The 24,811-nt window shown below is 46.7% G+C and overlaps 1 protein-coding gene and 1 long non-coding RNA gene across 7 annotated transcripts; one reads left to right on the forward strand and one right to left on the reverse strand.

Moving 5' to 3' along the window:
* SELENON (selenoprotein N) lies at window positions 1-23,933 on the reverse strand. Of its 6 annotated transcripts, none has more exons than XM_035562212.2 (12): window positions 23,781-23,933; window positions 13,925-14,042; window positions 12,981-13,111; window positions 12,298-12,510; window positions 11,372-11,496; window positions 10,428-10,565; window positions 8,689-8,770; window positions 7,536-7,724; window positions 6,148-6,253; window positions 5,194-5,306; window positions 4,416-4,517; window positions 1-3,219 (listed from the first exon to the last, which is right to left on the reverse strand). In XM_035562212.2, the coding sequence occupies exons 1-12, from the start codon at window positions 23,784-23,786 to the stop codon at window positions 3,049-3,051; spliced, it is 1,494 nt and encodes a 497-aa protein (XP_035418105.1). In that variant the 5' UTR covers window positions 23,787-23,933; the 3' UTR covers window positions 1-3,048. The 6 variants fall into 6 exon arrangements, with proteins under 6 accessions (XP_035418105.1, XP_035418106.1, XP_035418103.1 ...); XM_035562213.2 differs by having other exon boundaries at window positions 13,023-13,111; window positions 23,781-23,910; XM_035562210.1 differs by lacking the exon at window positions 23,781-23,933 and adding an exon at window positions 19,069-19,340.
* On the forward strand, window positions 17,297-24,751 carry LOC118255757 (uncharacterized). Its single transcript, XR_004781021.2, has 3 exons — window positions 17,297-18,754; window positions 22,871-23,065; window positions 24,560-24,751. It is a non-coding gene; the product is annotated as an uncharacterized LOC118255757 (long non-coding RNA).
* Window positions 24,752-24,811: the final 60 nt, after the last annotated feature.

The following is a 24,811-nucleotide window of genomic DNA, read 5'->3' on the forward strand; positions in this document are numbered from 1 at the left end:
TACGGGATCAGTTTTAGTGCAGTTCCAGCCCGCCGGGCAGCGCGTCACAGCCAACGGCACCGACCCGACCCGACCCGACCCGACCCGCGCGGGGCAGGGAGGCGGGAGCAGCGCCACTTTCCCCCGCATCGCTGCTGTGGGACATCAGCTCTGACCCGCGTGTGGGTTTCAGACCAGAGCATCACAAGGCACAGCAGATCGTGAAAAGCAGCGTCTCCGCACCCCCCCCCCCCGAAGTATTACAAGGTTACTGAAAAAAACGTAGTAAGTTTACAAATACAAGAAAAAGCTTGGCACACATTAAAAAGAAGGCCTCAGGCAACAGTTTCTGTCCAGAGCCCACCCACAGCAGTAAATGGACAGTGACAGGTTGATTAGATTGGGCAGTTTTGTAGTTAATGAGCTAACACGGGGACAATTCAAGCCACTCCTGCCATCCTGTGCACACACCACAACACAAGAGCGAAGGGCGCCCCTCCCTCCTCCACCCACTACCCCCGGCTATGCAGAACCTCTCTTGCAGCTGTTTTTCCATGCCTTGAGAAGAGCACTCGGGGATTGTTGTCAGCTACTGCCTGTCCTCTCTGACCCCTTCTGCTGCAAAACCAGTGAAAGGAAAGCAAATGGAATGAATTCTCCACATGCACACAACCAAGAAACACCACTTGGAAGTCTGAAGCCATTGACTGCAGGACTAACAAAATATGCAAACAAAACAAACTCACAAAGCTCTGTAAAAGATAGGAGAGATGATCTACACTAAAGCTGTGCTTCCCAAGGAGCTGGAGGGAGGTAAGCACTTGGTTTGCTCTGTTGCTCTTGGCTTGGGCCAAAGTCCCCAGAAGGAACACAGAGGGGGCTGAGACTGCCAGCATTGGTCTCTAATGCCGCCTAGAAGCTTTGACACTTTCCACAGCCACCACTAAAAGTGCTGTCTGTAACCCAATCCTGTAATTACCACATGCCCCTTGGAGTGCTATAAAAGTGCAGACCTAATGCATAGTCATAAAGTCCATAAAATAAAATCCCACAGGTAATTAATCTCACTAGAGCAATTACTAAAGCTACACTGGCTTACCCAAAGGTCCATCTAAACAGCCTGTAGCCATGGATAAAGACAGAAGGGCTGGAGCAGGATGAGGAAAGGGTACAGGAATCTCACGAAGTTCAACAAGGCAAAGTGTTAAGTTCTGCATGTGGGGAGGAAAAAACGCCAGACATCAGTACATGCTGGAGGCCACCCCGCTGCAAAGCAGCTCTGCTGAAAAGAACCTAGGAGCCCTGGAAGACACCAAGTTGAACGTGAGCCAGCAATGTGCCTCTGCTGTTAAGAAGGCTATTTTGGTTGCATTAGGCAAAACATTGCCCACAAGTCAAGAGAGATGACCCTTACACTCTACCCAGCGCTGGTGAGGCCACACCTGGAGTTGTGTGTCCAGCTCTGGGCTCCCCAGTACAAGAGACCTGGACATACTGCAAAGAGTATAGCAGAGGGCTACCAAGACAATACAGAGACTGTCGTACCTCTCTTGTAAGGAGGCACAGAGAGCTGGGACTGTTCAGGCTGGAGAAGAGAAAGTTTGTGGGGAACCTTATCAATGTGTACCAATACCTGAAGGGAGGGTGCAAAAAGACAGAACCAGGCTCTTTTCAGTGGTGCCCAGTGCCAGGACAAGAGGCAACAGCTACAAACTGGAACACAAGAGGTTCCATCTAAACATCAGGAAGCACTTCTTTACTGTGCAGGTGACAGAGCACTGGAATAAGCTGCCCAGAGAGGTTGTGGAGTCTCCCTCCTTGCAGATCTTCAAAAGCCAAATGGACATGGTCCTGCACAACTTTTTCCGGGCATCCCTGCTTGAGCAGGGGGGTTGGACCAAATGACCTCCAAAGCTTCTGTCCAATCTCAATTGTTCTGTGATTCTACCCCTTCCTAAAAAAAAAAAAAAAGGCATTCCCACCACTTTTGATTTGGTCCAACAAAACTGTGCTTCAGAGAGCAGAAAAAGCATCAACAGCCATAGCTGTTTGCAGCCATCTATTGAAGATGCTTAATCTCACCTATTTACAAGAAGATGCTTAAAAACTCCCTTTCATTTAACCCTTCCTTCCCCAAACTGCACTCACTGTGTAGTCAGGCATTGGAATGGAGTAGGAACAACTGCTCAGGATGTTTGCAGAAAAGGGACAATGGCATTCTGGTTAAACAACTGCTTATTTGGAAAGTCTCCTGACAGTTTCTTTATACTGCTGGCCTTTAAAACTGCTCAGTTCTCAGCAGTTAATGCTCTCAGGATAATGCTGAACCTTCCCTTCCCAAAGGGAACTTCATCATGGTTCATCATTCAGTAGGACTTGAAAAATCAGAGCAGACATGGACCGAGTATTCATCACCACTGAAGAGACACTGGAAGAATAAAGCTCTCATACCATGTGGGGTGGGAGTAGCCTTGGTATGAATGGGATGGGGGCACTGCTCATTATGGTGTCCATAGCCTGTTGCTCACATACTGTACAGGTAGAGCTCACTTCCAGAGACTCTGGTCCCTAATCCCCAAGTTAATCACAACTGACATCTCTAAACTACACCATATCTCAAATGCCCTGTTCTCCACTCCTAATTTCACTGTATCAACCTCACCGTCTTCATCAGATGAAAAGAACATGCATAAATGAGACAGCTCCCACACCATGTCACACAGGATAGGTGTCTGAGGCATCCAGGGAGCTGGGAGGAGGTTACTCCAGAGATCAAGCCTCCAGCTAGATCCTACTTCCATGTCTACACATTTTCAGCTACAGTCCCACTATGCACTGGTTGCCATAGCTGTCAATAAATGTCACCACAAAGAACTGGGATCCATGCCACAGAGTAGCTTACAGCTTGGAGCTGCTGCTACTGCTGGCAAGGAGGTATGGAAGACACCACTCTTGGAACAGTCTGCATCTTATAATCAGTGGCATGAAGATGAGGAAGAACTGCTGCAATCAAAATAGATGTCTGAAGTGTTTGGCCATCTCCACGGGGGCATACAGGTGCCTTCGTTTTTAGGTCTGCACGTATGATTTTGCTCTTTGCAGTCCTTCCTTCAGAAACTGGAGGTAAGTTGCAGTAGAAGGGTCATCAAAATTGTTTGAGAAACTAAAGACGCTACTTTCAACATCCTCAGGCTTCATAGAAGTAATATCCAAGAAGTAGTTGGCATTGATATGGTGAATCTGGGAAAGAAAACAGATGAGGAGAGGAGACTTTAAAGACAAGCACAATACCTCATCTACTCCCTTGACCTCTTGCCAGGGCACAGGTGACAATACTGTAGCAACTCTTAAAGAATCTCAAACATTTTGCAAATCCTAATTCAGCACCCAGGACTCAGGTTCCTATTTTAGTCAGAGAAAGATGTGTGAAAGGCAACGGTCTGTTCTTCTCCCCAGAAGTGCTGAGCCCTCACTTAGGTTAAGAAAAATATGAAGGTGATTTGGAAAAAGTCATGCAGCCGTAAAACTTAGCTCTGATCAAGGGCTAGGGAGATGGTAGCCCACCCATGCTAACTGCTGGGGTGCATGTTCTCAGACTAGCATAGCTGCAAAACCAGTGTGTGAGCTTAAAATGCTGCTGTGCCTTCCATTTCCCCAAAGGATAAAGGACAGGGGGATGTGTGGCCACTGACCACAGAAACCCTTACAGGCTGTAACTTCTTGAGCAGAAGCCACTCACCAGTCCGCAGCCTAGTTTGGAGGAGAGCCACTAAAGAGACAGCAAGGAGTCACTGCAAGTATTACTAGCTAAGGTCTGGGTAGTGTGGGGGACAAGCAAATTAGCAATGGCAGGATCCTCCACTGCAGGCAGCCAGGCCACTGACCAACAGCAAAGCCCCACAGCATGAAGCATCAGGAGCTGTTGTCATTCTCCAAACCCAAGGCAGAAGGGGTCACTGGGGAGCAAAGCAAAGCCAAAGTGTGTGGACTTGTTAATGGCTGATCTGCTGTGAAAAACTCCGGGAAGCAAGATAAAGGTAAATGTACTTAGAAGCTGCTGCCAAGGAGAGAATTAAGCAGAACATTAACATAAGGGACAATGGATGCAGGAAAAAAGCTACAATGGCTTTTCAAATGCCACCAACTCCAACAAAGGTCAATGAGGAAATGTAGGCAGACATGTGGTTCATTTTTTATTCTTTTTCCCCCCTAATGTCGTTGCTCTGTGTCAGAATAAAACATTTGTATCAGACTTCTTGGTAGAGCACTTGCTGCTGTCTGCCTGTCACAGCATCCCTGAGAGCAAAGCAAAGCCCCACAAAGGTCTGAGGAGCCAGAGAACAGCTGAGGTAGCACAACTCTCGCTTGAGGCTCTGCAGATGAAAGCACATTCTGGTGGGGAGAACCAAGCCCAGCTGAAGGGGTAATGAACATACCACTGTGCCATTGGGGAGGCAGATGATCATCTCCACGGGGAAATTGTATTTCTCAAGGTGCAGGTCAGCCAGCTTGCTGTAGAACTCATTCTCTCTGTTGGTCTGTAAGGAGAACCCAGAGAAATACTCTTACATACACCAAAATGAGCAGAATGGAGTGGAAGGAGTAAAGCTAACGTGGGATGAGGGGGCAACCCAAAGAGCCACCATGATAGCTGTCTCTATTGTCATGACCTGCTTTACTATTCCCTTTCAGCCAGTGTCCCCTCCTCACATTTCAGCTGCAGATTTTCTCCCCACAAAATAAGATCATCCCATTACTGGCAGTTCCCAGTCACATGAACAGTCCAACCCTAGCTTTTTCTAATGTCTCCAGCTCTGTAACTGACCCCAGCTGACAGCATAGGCCCAGGGGCAGGCTCACAAGAGGGGAAAGGTGCAGTCAGGGAATCGGGATTCGGAGAGTTATTTTGGTTGCTCCCTTGGGTACAGAGAAGTCAGCTTGCTGATACCACAAAAAGCCTTGGATGGGGATATGGCAGTGAAGCATCTGGTTTGTTTTTTAATATTGGCAACATGACAGAATGAAAGGGTTCACTGTGCTGTTTTCTTAGCTTGCCTCCATCTAGCGTTTGTTTTGCCACTGCAGTTGCTAGGTCACAGAGGGCTTGGAACCCCCACTGGTACAGGTGTGAGCTCTCCCCTCCTGCCAGCACCTCCTGGCACTGTGTTCACCAGCACCGAACACAAAGAAGGCAGATGTGGCTCCAGCACTCACCTGCAGCTCTTCCAGCTCCTTTACCAGCGACCAGCTGCTAATGAAGCTCTCATTCAGCAGGGCAAGAATGGGCGAACTTTCCAGGACAGTCTCCCGGAGAGTTCGCCCCGAACCTGGCACACAATGAAAGGCAGACAGCAGTTTGCAGTGACTCCCAGGCTGACTATTGCCATGATTCATGCCACTGCTTGAGTTGCTGCAGCAGCTGTTTTGAGCTCCCCCCCAGCCTGGCATATTGTCTAATTTCCCCTTTGCTGGCAGTTTTCCATTGCTTACTGCTTCCAGTGTGTGCTGCTGGCAGAGAAGGCTCACCAGAGCAGACCCCATCCACTTGAAAGACAACACAAGGACCAGAACAAGCTTGTCATGGAAGTTGACTGGTATGGTGCATTTTGGAAAGGATCAGGCTCTGCACATCTACCCTGAGTGCCTCTTGCTTTTCATACTGAGCAGAGCAAATAAGACTAAAGGTATCTGCACCTCTCCCACCCATTCCTCCTGCCCAATGTGGTATGCAGATTATTGGGCACGTTGGGGAATGGCTACACATCAGGACAATTTCAAACCCACCCCTGGCTCTGGCTTCTCCTGTGCAAGTGTTAGCAACAAACCAGAGAGCAGTGTCCATTTTACTCCACAGATGCAGCCTCTACCCTAGCAGACTGAGAGGGGAAGAGAAAGAGGAAAGACCAGATCCACAGCTCACCCTCAACAAAGTCACTTGAATTAGCGAGTTGGTCGAGGACTTGTCTAAAATAGACTTAATCCTGCCTCTGGGGACCTAAGCTCTGATCAGTAATTCCCCGCTTCCAGCCCTTTTCTGTGCAGGCACCCAAAATGAGTAATACTATGCTTATTTATCCCTGGCTCCTGACCAGCTCCCTGACACGCAGCCCTTCTCAGATCCTGAACGAGGTGCATCATTCCTCCAGCCACTGTGGTAGTGTCCCTCACCTCAGCAGGACTGGTCATCCAGGGCACCCCAGAGCAGGATTGAGTGCACCAGCTTCTTTTCTGCTTTTGCTCTCTCAAAAGCTTGTGTGAAGGGAAAATAGGAGACCTGGAGACAGACAGACGGCTTGAGAAACAGACACAGAACAACTCCCACATATGAGTGGGGTCTGAAGGAACCAGACCTGCCACATCCCACAGGTGACATACACATATCTGCAGTAGTTTCTGTAGATCAAAGCAAATTACAATTGTCCCTTTCCCCAGGGACAGCTTTTATCTTCCCTCACTTCAGGGACTACAGTGGGCAGACAGGCATTTCATGGGCAGGAGCAATCTCTTCTCACCCTCACTTTCAGCTGGTCATCTTGTTACTGCTGCTCAGGTAGGATGTAGCATAGCAGATACTAAGTCTGAAGCATTAACTCTGTTGCCATGTGACACATGGTCTTTCCTCTGGGAAATGTTCAGGAAACTAAACTTACCCTCAGGCCTGACAAACAGCCAATGAGCTCCTAACAGCAAGGTGGGATGTTACTGGCACCCACAGAGCTCCAAATTTACACACTGCAGACAGCATCTGCACAATTGCAGGCAGACTGTCTGCAAATGCACCTCAGCAGCCTGTGAAATCTGGACTTCAAATATTTACTACAAAACCTCACTGAAACAGCCTAAAAACTGCCTGTGAGGGACCATGCAGTGAGATCGTTTCAATTACTCAAATGAAGGGAACTTTATTAACATCTTGGCAGCACAAAGGGACATTTGTAAGCTCAAGCACAAGAAGGCAGCCACTGAAATATTCCTTTAGCCAAGGAAGCAGTGACAGGCAGTTGCCACTGCTCCACAGGCTACTGATATGTTAAATAGTTTAGGTCACCCAATGCTATTAATCTGTGTCTCACTGCTGGATGCAGCAGCACAGGCGGATTGTGTGTTTTCTGCTGATAAGGAAAGCTTGATCCAAAGGCAGCTGAAATTTGCAAAAGCAGCACCAAAGAAAAACGAGTTCAAAAGCTGTGCAATTACCTGCCTCACACAAAAACAGCATTGGTGGCTACTGATAAGAGGAAGGAAGGATGAGCCTACATTTACAATACAAGTCTGGGGCACACGACATCTAGGCCTTGCTCCTGCCTGTGCTGCTGTGCAACCCCAGTTGGCCTTCAGGGATGCTGTTCTCCCCCACCTGAAAACTGGAGGCCCATCAAGCCACACAAGCAGTGCCTGGGAGGCACACATTGAGCTCTGACACCCTCACACTACTCTAAGTGCTGATCAGTTTATGGCCTCTGGCTTCTGCTCGTCCTCAAGGTGGAATGGCCATCTCAGTAAAAATGACCTGCCCTAATTAAACATGTCAAGGAAGAGTACAGCCCCTTCCTCACCTTCTTAAATGGATACATGGCCACTTCCAGCTTCTGGGCTGCCGCTTCCCAGGGGATTTCCTGCTGCCAGGTTATCTCTTCGAAAACAAACTGAATAGGCTCCCCTGAGGGATCTCTGCTGTCAATCACATTTCCGTTTTCATCATAGATCACAGAGGGGACTGAAGGCCCTGTGGATTCCAGCTCCATCTGCAGGAGAAAAAGCTCAGAGTTAGAAACTGTGGATATCCCACTCCTGTTTATTCTGTACTCTAGAACAGGATGAAGATGCAAATTAAGACTGTACAGCTTCTAATGAAGATAGAGCTGGATCTATGTCTCCTGGAGCTGCACTTGAACAGTTGCAGATGTGTTTTATTATTGGGGATTAACAGGAAAGCATCTTCATTTCCTTCAGTTACTGTCTGCCTCTGCTTGCTAGGTTGTAAATGCATGAGACTTCTTCATTCCATGTTGCCATCTTCCCAGAGGAGATTTTTGACTGTGGGACACCAGCCCTTTAAAATCATTGGGATCTGCAGGGCTAGTCTCATTCATACCATCAACAAAGCCCTTATACAGCCCATGGCTAGCCCGAGAGGGTGCTGTTCAGGGAAGCTGTTCAGAAGCTTCCCTGTAGCTTAGAGCTCAGGTACAACAGAAATTATTTTTTAAGTTTGTTTTCATGACTTTTGCTAATTAAAAAGTAACATTGATCTAGATTAGGAGAAAATGGTTCCGTTAAATTCAGGCGTTCACAATTCTGATTTTTGTTTCCTGTCCCAACAGCTGGGATTACCACCAAATATCTTCATGCAGTTTCTAAATCCAGATACACCATTGTTCATACACCCCCCTCTGGGCTCACAGCCTGGGTTTAGTTCTATCTTCCTCCCTGCCTGGCAGACAACTTTTTAAAATGGAAAAAGTCACATGACTCCAGGAGCTTAAGATTCAACCTGGGGCGGGGGGGGATCATAAAAGCTGCCAATAGTAAGCCACGTTACTGCAGAGGACATACACAGATCACCTGAGATTATATCATTATACTGGAGTGTTGAACAGAAAACTCTGAAGAGCAGGGATAATTGAGGTTATACAGCTCAGGTGCACAGCAGCACGAATTCCTGCCAAGATACTGCATGCATACAGAAGACTGACTGTGGCTACAGACCTGAGGCAGGTAACCTATATCCACTTCCATGCTGCTGCTTTCACTCGCTCCATACAGCCACTCCATATCAACGTTCAGAGACCTGCAAGGTGAACCCAATATGTTCAGAGTCACCCAATACTAAAGCTGTGTATGGAAAACCCCAATGCTCCTCTTGCAGGGTCAGCACTGAGGCCCAGAACCTCTAGGTCCTTGGAGATAACAGTGTTCCCTGCACAAGACTAGCAACACTAGATCCCTGTTAGCTCAAGGTCCAGGCACCTACCAAACCCTCTGGGCAAATGCATTCATACCTTTGAGTACTGTCAAACTAAGGGAAGAAAGTATATTTGCACACCCTTTCCTGACAACACTTAACTTGCACATTCTGATCCTGCTGAACTTTTAAAATTGGTGTTTTGTTTTTTTTTTTGGAAGCGAAAGGCTTTTGCAAGGAGTTCTGGCAGAGCCGTAAGTGTCTGCTTGCTCTAACAAATGCGCTGACAGAGCCATAAGGACTGAGTTGCCAGGATAATGTCAGAATTTTCACTCCAGCCATCACGGACAAAGAGATTTTAGGCTTCTTTCCCCTAAAATGCTTCCAGCTGCTTGCCAGAGAGCAGGAACGAGCCAGCATGAAGCTACGCACATAAAACGTTAACCTGTGAAATGACAATCAAAAATATTTTGAAGCATGAGCATCAGACTTTGGCGAACTTCAGTGTTTTCAGCCAGGCACTAAAATCACTAGGGGATGCCTCTTCACACCCTGCTGGTCTCTCCCCATGCTTCAAGCACAAAGGGACAGTTACTGGTGAGCGGTGAATCAGACCCTGAAATAAGTCAGGGATCCTCAGCAATTGTAGAGATGCATTTGCCAGTTTTACAAACTGCAAAGTTCATTTCACTCAGATTTTCCAGGGATTTGGCTGAAAAGCATCAGCTCATCCAGCACTAACACCCAAGGAGCCTTCTTCAGCTTGCAACAGGCATTTGACGTGTAAAAGTCCTTGCCAGAGCCAGGGACTGCTGGAACAGGTGAAGAGGATCACAGACAGCTTGCAGAAGTGCTAATAGTGAAGATGTTGCTGCCTGTCACTTGGACAATACTGGGAAAACTTAAATTCACTATCCCCATGTGCCTACCCATGTGGTTGCAGGTACCTCCCTTCTGAAGTGGTTTGGCACAGGACTGCTCAGGCTTGGATTCTCAACTGAAGCAAGTACTGGTTGCAGACAAGTTGCACAAAGACACCTATCGCCCATGCCATGCTCCGTGCCCCCTCCAACCTCTGTCCAGCTTGTTCCTCCTCAGAGACAAGCCCTTGTCATTCACTGCCTCTTCCAGCTTGATGCCCCCCAGACCTGTTGATAAACAGAATCTTTCCTGAAAAACTGCATTAGATCCAATCTGGGAGCAGCTGTATCTACAGTACTGAAGACTTGACAACTGTGATGACCGCTAGGAGAGAAGAATGTGCGAGGAAAACAGATAAGCAAACAGCAGAACTAGCCTGCACAAAGCTCAGACTGCAGATATGTCTTCCCTGTGGAAGCCAGGACACCCATGTACCGCAAGGGACATTGCTCTGCTCAGGACACCCATATTTTTAAACAAAAAAGAACCCACCAGTCTTCTCCCACACACGTCCCCCACCTCCGTACAGGACAGGATCCCAGAGTCCCTGGATTCCACTGGGTCTCATTTATAACTGTCCTCAAGTCTGTTCAGCATACAGAAAAGAGAGAAACAGCTGTACCTGTTGTTAGGGACAAAGAGCTTAAACTCTCGGACGTGGGAAGAATCCTTGGAGAGGATGATGTGACCTGTGAACTGGCCTGGAGAAAACCAGAAGGGGAAGTTTGGTGGCTCATTCAGCTGGAATTCAGCGTGGATCCTGAAATTAGAAGGGAGCCATCAGCTCCAGTGCCGGAAGGAAAGAAGGGATCATGTACTGCAAATGATAGCAGGGAGAAGTGATCTCCAGGCACCAGACTTACAAAGCTAGATTAGGGGAGAGAGGTTCAGTTCAAAAAGCTTTTGATGTCACACAATAAAAAGGTAAAAGAGTGGAGCACATTTCCTGGATCAGCAGTGTTTCTGGTACTGATGCCTTTTGGAAGCGGGCAGTAAGTGCACATCCAGGAAGGATGAATTACATTACCAGTCCTTGAAACACAGGAACAGACTAGAACTCCCTCATCCTCCCTTCCATCCTGATCAGGCAAATAAAATTGTGTTTAACAATCACAGCAAAACATGAGAACAATTCCACAGAATCCTCCCCCCCCTTGGAGAAACACTCTATCCCATGATTAAACAAAATCTAGCAAGTTCCTTTGATAATCAGGCTCTCTCTGTTCAACAAGGGACATTTCTAAGTCAAGGGCGATAGAGGATGGCTGCTGTCCTGGGCCCAGGCAACAGTCCCTGCTTCACCAGGGACTCAATGACACTGGGATCACGGTCGCCCCCTTTGGGCACCAGCAAAGCATCACACATGGGCAAGAGCTGACTGGGTACCACCCTCCTCCTAGAACTGCTTCACCTCCCTCCCAGCCAGGGCACATCTGGTCTTGTCTGGGAACATGACTGCAGATCCAGTACTATGGCACTGGGTCACAGCAGCCTTCTCCACTCCCCTGAGATATGGTACAAAATCAGAGGTCTACCCAACACCTCTAACAACCTGCATGGCCTTACCTGAATGCTATGGCATAGTAGAAGGTGCTGATGGCTTGGATGCAGGCCACAGATCCTTGGGGAGCAAAGCGGGTTTTTACAAAGGGGCGTGGGTGGAACATGCTCAGAAGTCTGTGGATTGTGATCTAGGGAAAGAATTGTTAGAGAACAAAAATGAGAATGGCTCCCCTAGTGCAGATCACAGGTCAGATGCAGTTCCAAAATAACTACCTGTCAGATCAGGAACACAAGAAAATTGCCATGGCTTAAAAATTAGCTCAGAGACTTGCCTAGTCACAAAGTAAGGAGATAAAACTAGGGACTGGCTTTAAAATAAATCCATCCTCCATGTTTTTTATGCTATTCCCATTGTTCCATGTTTCCATCCTCCCAGTCAGGTGAATGTCTGAGTATGGTAAACTGATCTATGGGGCTGTATCCAACAATACTACTTAAGACTTTCAAAGAGTGGGTACGCAATCAATAAACACACCAGGCTGTGAAGGTATATCAATTATGTGATCACAAACACCTATCTGGGCACCCCAGGTGAATGCGATATAAACACCTGGCTTTACAAACTATGTATACGTGTCGCTTCAGTTGTCAATGAAATATCTCACCTCCAGGGTGGCAAAAAGCAACTGTTCCGCAAAATACAATCACCTCATTCAAGTGCTTCCAAACACTTAAAGCAAGATGAAGTTACTCTGGTCAGCTCATCTGTCTATGACAGACACACAGAGCTTTTGCCTGCTCTTAGTTTTTACCTCTGATTTAGAAGACAGTACTCCTGGCTGTACGTTGCAGCCTTTTAGCTGCCTTTGAAAGTCCATGGAGACATAATGTAACAGCCTTGTCCACGCAATTAATCTGGGCCATAAGGCAGTACACATTTATACAAGAGCCACCTCTCAAATATACAGAAATCAAGTTCTATATCTCACCTCTTTGCCCTTGGGAGGTGGAGGGTAAAATCTGTTGTTGGAAAGATACCCAGTGAAGATGTTTAATTCACTAGGTATTATCCACCACGGATCCCCAAGATCAAGTTTATTCTTCGGAGGAAGAAAGGCTTTAAACTGTTTGGCAAGCATTACACTCATATGGGCTGCGGGGGCAGTCCAATTCCTCAGCCCAGACAGAGCGACGTGAGAAATCTGTCAACAAAAGATAGCATCAGAGCCTAGACCAGACTCCTCAAACATGCAGCAATGCTGATGGATATAACTATGCTTTGGAGGAGAGGGGGAAAAAAATCATGTTTAAATTCTTCCCACCACCCCAAACACATCCAAATAGTTCTGTCAACTTTCAGTTATGTGAGCAACAGGAAATGGGAGACAGTAGAACAGGCCAACTAACACCACTGCTTTTGGACTTTGTTCCAGGAAAACCACCTCTAATGTCTGCTTCAAGCTTCCCAGGAAGGGCATATTAATTGGGACTCAGCACTGAATGCATTGAAAACAATGCAACAATGAAGAAAGCAATGAGTTCGCTGGTCAAAGCAAATACCACTGGCCGGAGCCAGACCACCTCGCTCATGCTTATTCCTGATTATCACACCAGCCCATAGGATGTGTTCATACTGGAATTTCTGGCCATACATATCCTGCATGATACGTACTCCCAAGAAACCGTCTTTGCTCTTTGTCATCGTTTCCATTACCAGAGGCTGGAATTTAGCCACAATGGACAACGTCTCCCCGGTTGGATCAGGCGTCTCTTCCTCTTCAAATTCTGAGACGGGAGTAACCCCTAGACAAAGAGGCAGGAATTTAAGCAGCTGTTTCAACTTCCTCCCCTCTTCAGCCATCTGAAGTGATTATACATTTTTTCCTGGCTAATGCAGGAGCACTGGGAACTTCCCAGCTGTTACCATGCTGTATGCAAGGGAACACCCACCAGAACTCAAACCCACTCCAGAGACTGGCTTCTGCTACGTGAATTAAAGGGGAGCCCTTTTTTCAGTGGATGACACTGCAAACCCCCATGGCTCAGTTAAGCACTCTTATGTCACCTACGAGAGGACACACATGCTTTAACCAATTCATTACAGCATAAGCAAACAACTCTCTGTATTTCAATTGTACTGTAAATTCTCCTGTACATTATCATAACCACATTTCCTGTTTGGCACCACCAAGAGACATTTGCTACTGTCTCCCAGCATGATCTCTCACAATTGCTATCTGAGAGAGACTGCTATAGCCAGAGAAGCATATGAATGAAATAAGACTCACTAATAATGTTGGCCTAGGCTGGACTGAGCTTTATTTGTTGCATTCACCCATCCCAAATCCTCTGTAAACTCTAGACAAAGTAACTTACATACTTTGCTAAGTCCAGCAATGGAACCCTTAGCCTTACAAAAACTGAACTTTGTGAAAGTGATGTTTACTGCTTAAGGCTCTTCAAAAATATGTAAAGCATTACCAGCCTCTTTTCGTGTAAATAAGGCCCAAAACAGCACACAGAAAAAAGTAAAGACATCAAGAGAAATTGCTGAGGACATTAACTTTGGCTTTTGCTCCATCTATGCAGAGAGAATTCTGCAAGGTAGAAACCTACCTGTCAGCTTCTCAGCTATTGGCTTGAATTCTTCTGGACTGAGGTACAGGTCATTGTTTGTGTCCAGAGAAGAAAAAAGAAACAGTCCCTCGCTTCCCAAAGACTTCAGTGCCAGCTCCTAATTCAGGAAGAAGAGACAAGTGAGATTTCACTCCTACCTCTCAAAGAAAATCACTGACCCCTCTCAGCTTCAGAGTTCATTTGCATTCTTTCCAGCACAGAAACACAGTGATCAAATTGAAAGATTAATGCCCTTTGGCAGGATTTTGTGCTATTTACAGTAAGGATCAGTGTCCAGGAATAATAGCTGGCATCAACATGTTAAAACTACATCTGGCTAAGTAATTCAAACTGAATGATTTGCTCAGAGTCAAATGAAAAAGTCTATTGTCAGAAAAATTTCCAACTTTTATAAGACACTCCTAAAACCGTGAATATTCAGGGCACCAGGAGATCCTGATTTCTGTAATTAGCTAATGCACAGTGAAACAATGTCAGTCAAATATGTGACTAGTCACATCACAAAAACGCAAAGGAAGTCAATTGAACCCTTGTACTTCTGCAAAAAGTAACTTAAACTGGGGCCGAGATCCATACCAATTGCATGGTACACGACTGTCCTGCTGCAGCCAGTTGCCATCCAAGTCTCCAGTGTCAGGACTACGCTGAGCATTTTGACCCCTTGCTCCACAGGGACTACAGCCTACCCATTCTGCCATACACTGGGAGCCACAACTCAAACCACCTTCTCCAGAAACCCTACACAATCCCAGCCACCCTGTGCCTCAGTTTCTCCCTCTGTAATACTTAGCGGGACAGCCTGCAAAGCCCACGTGGAGGTCCTCCAACGGAAAACAGCACCGATGTGCACTGAAATGCAATGTCTCACTTGGAACAGTTCCTGAAAGACTAAGTTATTCTGGTCATTTCCAGTCTGCAGCACTCACAGCACTCAGCTTCACGTCAGTGCCTGGTAAAATTATGGAGAAGTTGATCCTTGAAGTTATTGAAGCACACCTGGGGGACAATGCAGTCATTGGTCCCAGCCAACACGGGTTCATGACGGGTAGGTCCTGCCTAACAAATTTGATTTCCTTTTATGATAAGATCACCCATCTGGTCGATCAAGGGAAACTGGCTGATGTAATCTTTTTGGACTTCAGCCAAGCTTTTGACACGGTTTCCCATAGGATCCTACTGGACAAAATGTCCAGCATACAACTTAACAAAAACATCATACGATGGGTGAGCAATTGGCTGACGGGCAGGGCTCAAAGGGTTGTGGTAAATGGGACCACATCAGGCTGGCGGATGGTCACTAGTGGGGTCCCTCAAGGCTCCATTTTAGGGCCAGTCCTCTTCAATGTTTTTATAAATGATTTGGATGTAGGACTAGAAGGTGTTTTGAGCAAATTTGCCAACGACACCAAACTTGGAGGAGCTGTGGACTCGGATGAGGGTGGAAAGGCCTTGCAGAGAGATCTGGACAGACTGGAGAGCTGGGCGATCACCAACCACATGAAGTTTAACAAAAACAAGTGCCGGGTCCTGCACCTGGGTTGGGGCAACCCTGGCTATACGTACAGACTGGGTGACAAGACGCTGGAGGGCAGCCCCGCACAGAGGGATCTGGGGGTTGTGGTTGACAGCAAGTTGAATATGAGCCAGCAGTGTGCCCTGGCAGCCAGGAGGGCCAACCGTACCCTGGGGTGCATCGAGCACGGCATTGCTAGTCGGTCGAGGGAAGTGATTGTCCCGCTCTACTCTGTGCTGGTGCGGCCTCACCTCGAGTACTGTGTGCAGTTCTGGGCACCACAGTACAAAAAGGACATTAAACTGTTGGAGGGTGTCCAGAGGACGGCAACGAAGATGGTGAAGGGCCTAGAGGGGAAGACGTATGAGGAGCGGCTGAGGTCACTTGGCCTGTTCAGCCTGGAGAAGAAGAGGCCGAGGGGGGACCTCATTGTGGTCTACAACTTCCTCGCGAGGGGGAGTGGAGAGGCAGGTGACCTATTCTCCGTAAACACCAGTGATAGGACCCGTGGGAACGGTGTGAAGCTGAGGCAGGGGAAGTTTAGGCTGGACATCAGGAAGAGGTTCTTCACCGAGAGGGTGGCTGCACACTGGAACAGGCTCCCCAGTGAAGCAGTCACTGCACCAAGCCTGTCTGAATTTAAGAAGCGATTGGACTGTGCACTTAGTCACATGGTCTAAACTTTTGGGTAGACCTGTGCGGTGCCAGGAGTTGGACTTGATGATCCTTATGGGTCCCTTCCAACTCGGGATATTCTATGATTCTATGATTCACTGAAGGGAAAAGGACAACCTGCAGGCAGAATGAGAAAGCTCCACACTGGGAAGTCAGACAATTCACATCACTTCCAGCCAGCCTACGGCAGATCCCCTGTGATCTATCATTTTGGGGCAGCTTCCCTCGTCACCCAAGTAAAAGCCTAAAGCTGCAAGGACAAATACTCTGTAGTCTGCTGTTTCACTGTGTTTATTCTCTATTGCCTGCAGCACTGTTACCATCCACAGAGCTCCTGAACTAGTTTATTTTCCACCTGTTGCCTGCCAGCCTGAAGCAGAACTAATGCAGCCTGGAAGTCAACTGCAGCAACAGAAGCATTTAAGAGCCTTCCAAGGTAATTTCAGGACTGAGAGACAAAAATAAAGAGCCTGGAACATAAACCAGAAATATGGACCCAGACACAACTGAAGAAAGACAAGGATCCAAAACATGGAACACAGAGGAGTACACGGGAACTACACAGCTGAAAAAATGAATGAAGGAACAAGATGGTTATTTATCTACATACAGGAGCAAACCACTCAAGAATCCCCACAGTCCTGGGGACAAAACTCTGCCTCTTTAACCCCAACAAACAGGGACAAACATACTTGGCCATATAAATCAGTAGCAACATTTTCCTGAACAACTGCCCTGTTACCTGACAGCCAGATGCCAGAGTCATGTCACGAACCACTGGGCCAGGCTTCAGTATATTTCTCTGCTCCAGAGCTTGCTTGGGCATAGCACATACTGCACTAATCTTGCAAGGGCCCATGTGATCGCTCACTCTCTGGGAGCAAGCACACAGTACAGGGAATTGTGCAGGCATTGCACAATGACATCCTGGTCTGCACAGGAGGCTGACCTGGATGCATACTAGGCTCTGAGGAGACAGTCCACTTCCCAGTCCTCTCCACAGCATATTAGAATTATTAATCTTTCAGAGTGTCTCTTCTTTTGCACTTCACAGACACAGACCTCAAGGGATGGAAGGCAAATGAGCGACCAAGTTTTTGGCTGGTTAGAGCACCTGCTGCTGTAGTATTGGGAAAAAGACATGATCATTTGCTTAACAGGGCTGAAGGCAGAATGAGAACCAGTTATGCTCTCTGAGTGCACCTAAAATGGCAGAATATGAAGGGAGGAATACGGGTGCCTGGTGTTGGACATTATCGTCCAAAACTCAACCTACAGGTAAGAATTGAGAGCATGCTCCAGTCCTCTGAGCCTCCACTTTTCACATTGGTTAAGCAATGAAAAAACATCAGCTGCAGAACCATCAGAAAATTATTCCTACGACCACAACTGGTCAGAGAGATAGACAGTAGCTTTGTGGTCAGGTGACTTACGGCTGTGCATGCATGAACACATCTCATGAACACCAGCAGCTAGCTGAATACAGCAGCCCTACAGGCCTCCTGTCTCCACCAAACAATGTACCCCTTTAAGGAGCCAGCTAAAACAGAGAAAGGTGTGCCCCAGAAAGTACTGTCACAGTGTATCAGCTCTGCAGGATCACTCCATTCACAAATTCATTTTCATACTCACAAACTAGGGCTTTCTTGGTCATTTTGTAGAGGAAGAGAGCTATGGTGTTCACAAAGAGTATTCTTCTCCCACCTGCTTGTGGGTTGCTCAGCTAAATGGAAAAAAATAAACACCTTGGACTGTTCACATTTTGTTCCTATCTCCAGCAGTGCCCTGTCACAACCTTAAAAACACTTGTCTTTTTATTTATAGAAATACCAAAGCCTGCGTTTTAATGCAAGTCAACTGAATTATAAAAATTACAATCAGAAACAATATCAAGAAGCCAAATTTAAAAATAAAAAAATGCATTTTTCAGCTCCCATTCTCTATTCTTTCGCTACTTCCACTGACAGAGTCATTCAAGGCACACAAAAGCTGCATTTTTAGTATGAGAAAAAAAATCTGAGCATTTGGGGCCTTTTTTAAAGGAAATAAAGTAGCAAGAAAAGAAATCTTTGGAGGCCATGTGAGGAGGTATAAAGCATTATGTCAAGAACAGAGCTGGGTGTCTGATGCTCTTGCTTGTCCCTCCCTCTTCTGGCTGGGGCCACTGGACTCAAAGTAGATAGGGGAGGAGCTGGAGGCCCAGCCAGACACAATGACTGAGTTAGAAATAATCCTCAGGGCAAACCCTAAGCATGGTGGCTAGGCACAGCTCAAACCCGTGGGGCTGGCACTAAAGCTCTGCCATCATGGAGTTCATTGGGAGGTGCTTGTGTCCTGCACCTCACTGCCCTGCACAGGGCTGTGTGATGGTCACTGGTGTCTGGTGGTTGCCTCAGCCCTTGGCAGCCATCTCAAGACCAACAGTGGCCATCTCAAGCCTGGCGGTCACCACAGATCTGCAGTCACCATTAGTGCCTGGTGGTGATCACAGCTCTGAGGCCGTTTCAGCCTGGCAGCGGCCGACACAATCCCAGTGGCGACTTCAAGGCCAGTGCCTGCCACTGCTCCAAAAAACCTCAGCCTGCTCTACAAAATCTCAAGCCCACAGACAGTCGTGTACGGTGAGCACCGCAGCTCTACGGTCACCTCACCCACAGCCACCTCAAGCCCTGCAGCCACTGATGGCTGTTGGCTACCAAAGCTCTGTGGTTACCTCAGTCCAGAGACGACCACCTCTACCCCAGCTGCCACCTCAGGGCCCGCCGTCCCCCTCACCTCTGCGGTCCCGTCAGCCCTGCGGCGACCACCACCGCTGGCACCGACCCCACGGCGGCGGCGGGAGCGGCTCCTCCCGCCATTTCCGCACGCACCCTCCTCCATGAGGGGCAGCGCGGCTACAGGCGCCCCCTCCCCCGCACCCCCATCTTCTCGGTACCTGCTGCCGGGCGGCTTCGGCGTCCCGGTAGTACTTGACGGCGGCCAGTGCGACCAAGGCGGCGAGGGCTAGTGCCAGCCGCGAAGAAACCGCACCGGGGTCCGCCATGCCGCGACACTCAGCGCCGCCCCGCCGCCATGACCGCGCCGCCTCGGGGAGGCGTCAGGCGGGCAGCGCTAGCGAGGAGGGGCCGGGGCCGGGTGAAGGCCTACGCCCTACCCGGCCTGCCCGGGTGGGGGAGGAGGGCCGCCCGTGGAGAGTTTTGTACTCCTCGGAGGAAAAACTACCTTTTTGCTTTAAATTTGCTGCAGTTTATCAGCTATGTGGACTCGTAGTAGATTACTCTCCGTGTTTTTGTTTTTAATTATCGGAGAGTGGCGTGTATTTCCCATACACACACCAAGCAATTTCAAAAGTGGTCTTTGATTCTTAACTCAGTATATAGCCAAAAAGAGCTGTATCCAGCTTCTTAGGTAGCCTGGGCGGCTTCAGGTCACCAAAATGAATACATATATTTTTAACAGATATTTGCAGTTTCACTTCCTGGCATTGACTCCACTGTGATTTAAGATCCAAGACCATGAGGCTGGAAATTAGGAGATGGGAATGACTCAGCCGCTTTGCAGCCACAGGGCAACAGTGCTCCTCTGCAATCTGGATGTAGCCATTGTGCTGCCATCCTGCAATGATCCCTGTAATCGTTCCTGCATGTCAGTCATCTGTGTGTCATTTCTGCCATCATGCTGATCACAGACCTTTACAACAGCATGAAACTCTGTGTTCTTTGTGCTCTTCAGGTTCTTCTGTGTGGGTGCCACATTGCTCCTTAGCAGTGGCATGGCCAAGAGAGATATAAATATAGCCATTTTAATCTTTTCCCATAACTCACTCTCCTCTTACTTACATGCAACCACACTAAAATCCTTCCATTGCTCAGGAAAATTTAGGACTTTTTTTTCGCTGCTGCAGGGCTCATGGTGCAGAACGTCCGAGTTCCCTAAGGGTAGATGGAAGTTGTAGCATTTAATCCTTTGAAGCTCTTGCTGTTTCCTAAGCCTGCCTAATCATTTCTGATTTAGGTTTAAAGAGTGTTGTAGTTAGGACAAGAACATGACCAAGAATCATGAAGAAAGCAGTAGCAGCTGCTCAAGGAAAGAGGAAGAGGCTGGTAATTCTGGGCAAAAAGGCAGGAGTGTGGAGTTCTGAGAAATTCCCAGGACAAACAGAAAAGCATTGCTTGTTTTTTTTTCTTGCAGTCCACAGTGAATAAGTACGAAGGGAGCAAGATAGAGGTGTTGAAAGGGAAATGCAGCCTTCCCTTTCTCCCCTCACTGTTCTGCCCTTTGCAATAGATCACCGCACAGCCCTTAACGTTTCTCTTGCAGTAACGGTGTAAGCTTGAGCAACACTAGAAGGATCTAGATAGATAGGAGCATTGGGCCATCAGCAGCAGTGTGAAATTTAACAAGAACAAATACCGTATTCTGCACTTGGGATGGAGTAATGCTGCACTAAGTACAGACTGGGAGACAAGTGACTGGAGAACAGCCCTGCAAGAGAGCAATCTGGAGGTAGTAGTTGACAGTAGGCTCAGACTGAGCCTACGTATGCTGGGGTGCATTAAACGTAGCACAACCAGCTGGTCAAAAGAGGCGATTATCCCACTGTATTTAGCATTGGTCCAGCCTCACTTGGAATACTGTGTGAGTCCTCAGTTTAAGAAGGATTTTAAGATACTTGAAAGTATCTAGAGGAAGGCAACAAAGCTGGTAAAAGGGCTGGAAGGCATGTCCTATGGGGAGTGGCTGAGGACACTGGGTTTGTTAATCCTGGAGAAAAGGAAGCTCTCTACAACTTCCTGAGGAAGGGAAGTAGGGAGGGAGGTGTTCATCTTTTCTCCCTGGTATCTAGTAATAGGACGCTCAGCAATGGATCAAAGCTGTGTCATAGGGAGATTCAGACTAGACATTAGGAAAAACTTCTTTATCAAGAGGGTACTTAGACACTAGAACAGGCGTCTTACAGAGGTGGTAGTTTCCCTGTGCCTGTCCATATTCAAGAGGTATTTGGATAATGCTCTTAATGACATACGTTTACTTTGGGTCAGCCTGAAGTAGTCTGACAGTTGGACTTGATGATCTTTGCAGATCCCTTCCAACTGAAATGAAATAAACACTGGGTTATTTACAGCTCAAACCAGTGCTGTTACATCTACACAGCTAAGGGAGGAAGGGGAAGGCTCCTTCTGCCACCCTCACCATAGAAGAAAGCGTTCATGAAACTCTGCCACTGTTTTCTGCTTTCTACCTCCCCATCAGTCAAAGAACCAATGCCTGGGCCATAGGGAGGAAATAGGAAGAATCAAATTAACAGAGTATTGAAATAATGTTTGGGAGCAAAGACAGGTGTGAATGAGTTGGTCTCCACTTAAGAAGATTTGCTTTAAAACATCCTAGACTCATTAAGTTGGGCAGTGAGGTGTGGAGAGATTTAGCTTACCTCAAATAACCTAACAAGTGCTTTCGAAGCATAAAATATAACAGGATGAAATAGCTTTGAAACAGGATAAATGTACTTGAGTTTCTGGGAAATAAGCAAGAGCAAGAAGTGACATGAAATGACAAAGCTTGCAGGCACCTAGATGGAGAAGGAGACCTGACAGGGTCGCTGGCAGGGCCAAAACAATATAATTTAGATAAGAAGCAGAGGGGCTCATTTTGTATCTGAACCATTTCCAATATCATCAGGGAACATGTAAAGATGACAAACAGTTGAATTATTTGATGGGAAAGAGAATGAAACACAAAAGGTAAAGTAATTCAGGACATCTGCTAGGAACCAGTCCTCCATAGAGGAGAACAAAACCAACAACTTTTGGCTCTACATGGCTGGTTCTTACAGCTAAGAGTACTGAGGAAGAAACAGAAGTATTCAGAAATCTGCTGAGTAGCTCATCCAGGCACCCTTGTGTCAGAGAAAATCCTGAAGATTTCCACCAAGAAAATTCAGCCAGCAGTAATAAATAAATAAAAGGCAAGAAATTGGTAGCAGACATGGAAAGCTTGGAGTGAGTTTTTGCAGTAAAAGGACAGGTTCTCCATAGAATAATTCCACGTTCCAGGGCAGCATGTTCTGAGAGCTGAGGAACCCTGTCCTCATTTAAATTTATGATCCCATCCCCATAGACTGAAACCCTGGCCAGTTTTAAAGTCAAAGCAATCACAGTGTAACGAAAACCAGCATTAAAATCTGAGCTCTGTCCACAAATGGGGAAAGCACCTGGAAACAGATAATCCCCTGAGGAAGCAAGTGCTGACCAGACTGCAGCCCAAAACCATTAATCCTCTGGAAAACAGTAAGGAAAAAGGAGTATCTAAGTCCAGCTTCATATGAGGCTTTTCAAAGGGGATTAGAACTCCAGAGCTGTGTTTGCTGCAGAAAAGGGGCTTGCATCCTGGTCCAGGGTAGATGCGCTGTGACACAAAACTACACAGGCAGCCACGGAAAACGCACTGTCCTAGAAAAGGAATAGGCAGCAAAGACTGCAGAGTTAAGTGAAATTTCGTACAGACATTTCAAACTAGACAGTTTAGTAGAAGAGTATGAGCCAATGTCTACCAAACTCCCATGGGCTTGCATTCCTAACTCCCCCTTGCAATTCAGTGTTTCATATTCAGTAGGAAGCAATCCATTCTGGTGAGTCACTTACAGTTCTTAAACTCACTGGCTCTCTAAACAAAAGCATTTACAATGAAAAGGTGTTTTGTTGAGAGGATTCCTGATTCTATGATTCTATTTACAGCACAATACCTGTTTGAGGCACCACAGAGAATGAAGCCACAGACAAATGTGATCAGAACTGCTGAAACTTTGAAACTGCTAGCACTGGGCGCCAGAGCTCAATGCATCGAAACGCTCAGATAAAGAGATCAGATCAAAATGTATGTGGAAAAATACCAGGACTGCCAGGCTTTTGAATTCAATAACCAATTCTGCTGTAAGTCTTCCAAGAGAACTTAATAATGTGGTAAAAATGAAGTGTGGTTTACAAAAAATGCTTTTGTTTTCTGGATTGTTTTATCTTTCCTTCTTGTATGGTCAGGCAGCGACAGCCAGCCAGTCTACAAGTGATAGTTTTCGTCCCTACCATACAATGAAACTTTATCAGAACTGCAGTTAAAGGAAATTCCTGTTGACATAAAATAGGATCACATGTTCTGGTGGTGAAAATTAACATGATAATTTCAGTTTCTGAATTTGAACGTAAGAGGGGAAATGAGAAGTAACCTAGGCTGATCACATTTCCTGCTAAAGCAACTCAAAAGTAGAAAACACCATAAACCAACAACACAATTCGCACTGGTGTTCCCCATGCTTGAGAGTAAAAAAGCAGGAAAGCAGCTCCAAGACACATCTTCCCCCATCCTTTCCGTTAGACTGGTTCTAACCTAGCACCTCACTTATTTATCTACTTAAATTATGAAAATCAAGGGGTTTCCCATCTGGACAAACACAAGAAATCCTCCCCCCCCCATTCAGGGCGGGTGCAGAATAAGAGAAGTGAAATCCCAGAGCCTGCCTCTGTACACAGGACTCCCAGAGTTGACAGCCCTGCTCAAGCAAGAGCATCCAAACAAGGCTCAAGGCATACGGAGGAGCGAGGAAAGAGCAGAAGCATTTCAGGACACCACCGGGGCAAACACTTCTGTTACCTGCATTGCCTGTGGGACAGAAGAATCCCAGTTGTGGCTCAGGGCCAGGCCTTGGAACAAAGCTGATCCTCAGAACAAATCTTTACTCCTGCTATAAGTAGACATGCTTAACTTGATGCCTGTGACTAATCTGCTGAGCTCTGTGACTTAACTGTGGGTATCTGTGAGTAGAGGCAGAAGTATTTGCAGAACTGTGGTCTGCAAGAATGGAAAGCATGCTTTTTTTGCAACAAAAAAGTTTTGCCACTGCTGCTGAGCTTCATACCAGTGTCTCAGTAAGCAAACTTAGCAATCAAAAAGCTTTACATTGACAGGCACACTGGACAGCTAAAGAAATTCCAGATTTGTAATGCAGCCTCTGAACTGCAGGAATACAGCAGATTTCCTTCAGAAGTGTATGTGACTTTACTAATGCCATTCTTGCTCACTTGTGTGGAAGAGAAAACAAGAGCAGAGTTTTAACACAACACCAAGGACCTATTTCTAAAGGAAGCTAAAAATGTCTTATTTATTTTGGGGGGTTATGTTTTACCAGGCAAAGTGTTTTGAGTTACTTCAAGAGCAGGACATTTATGGAATTCCCTTAATCCATTACGAATATTCTGTGGGCTAAGCTGACCTCCCAGTACCCAAATCTCTCAGATAAGACAACTCATTCTCAAAATGTTTATTTACCAATAACCATTCCTCTATGCTAAGCATACCATCCCCTATCTTTATTCCTTGAATAATGCTAAGTCCATATCTGACAACCTTATTTCTCTTTGGGGATTATACAGGCATGAATTTAGGAACACATTTTTTGTTCCCACAACTTGCTTCAAGCAACTTCTTCTTCCCTAAGTGCTGACTGAACCAATTATCAAGAGTGTCACAAGAATGGAGAAAAATATTCTATTACCAAAGACCATGCAGCTTTGCAATGACCAGAAAAAAGGCTGGTGGGAGCAACAATCCAAGATCCATCCCCAGTTGCAAGAACTGCTGAGCAGTACTGCTAAGCAAGTACTCCACAACTACGAGGGTCAGAA

Source organism: Cygnus atratus, chromosome 23 (genome assembly GCF_013377495.2).
Source record: "Cygnus atratus isolate AKBS03 ecotype Queensland, Australia chromosome 23, CAtr_DNAZoo_HiC_assembly, whole genome shotgun sequence".
Classification (NCBI taxonomy): Eukaryota; Metazoa; Chordata; class Aves; order Anseriformes; family Anatidae; genus Cygnus; species Cygnus atratus.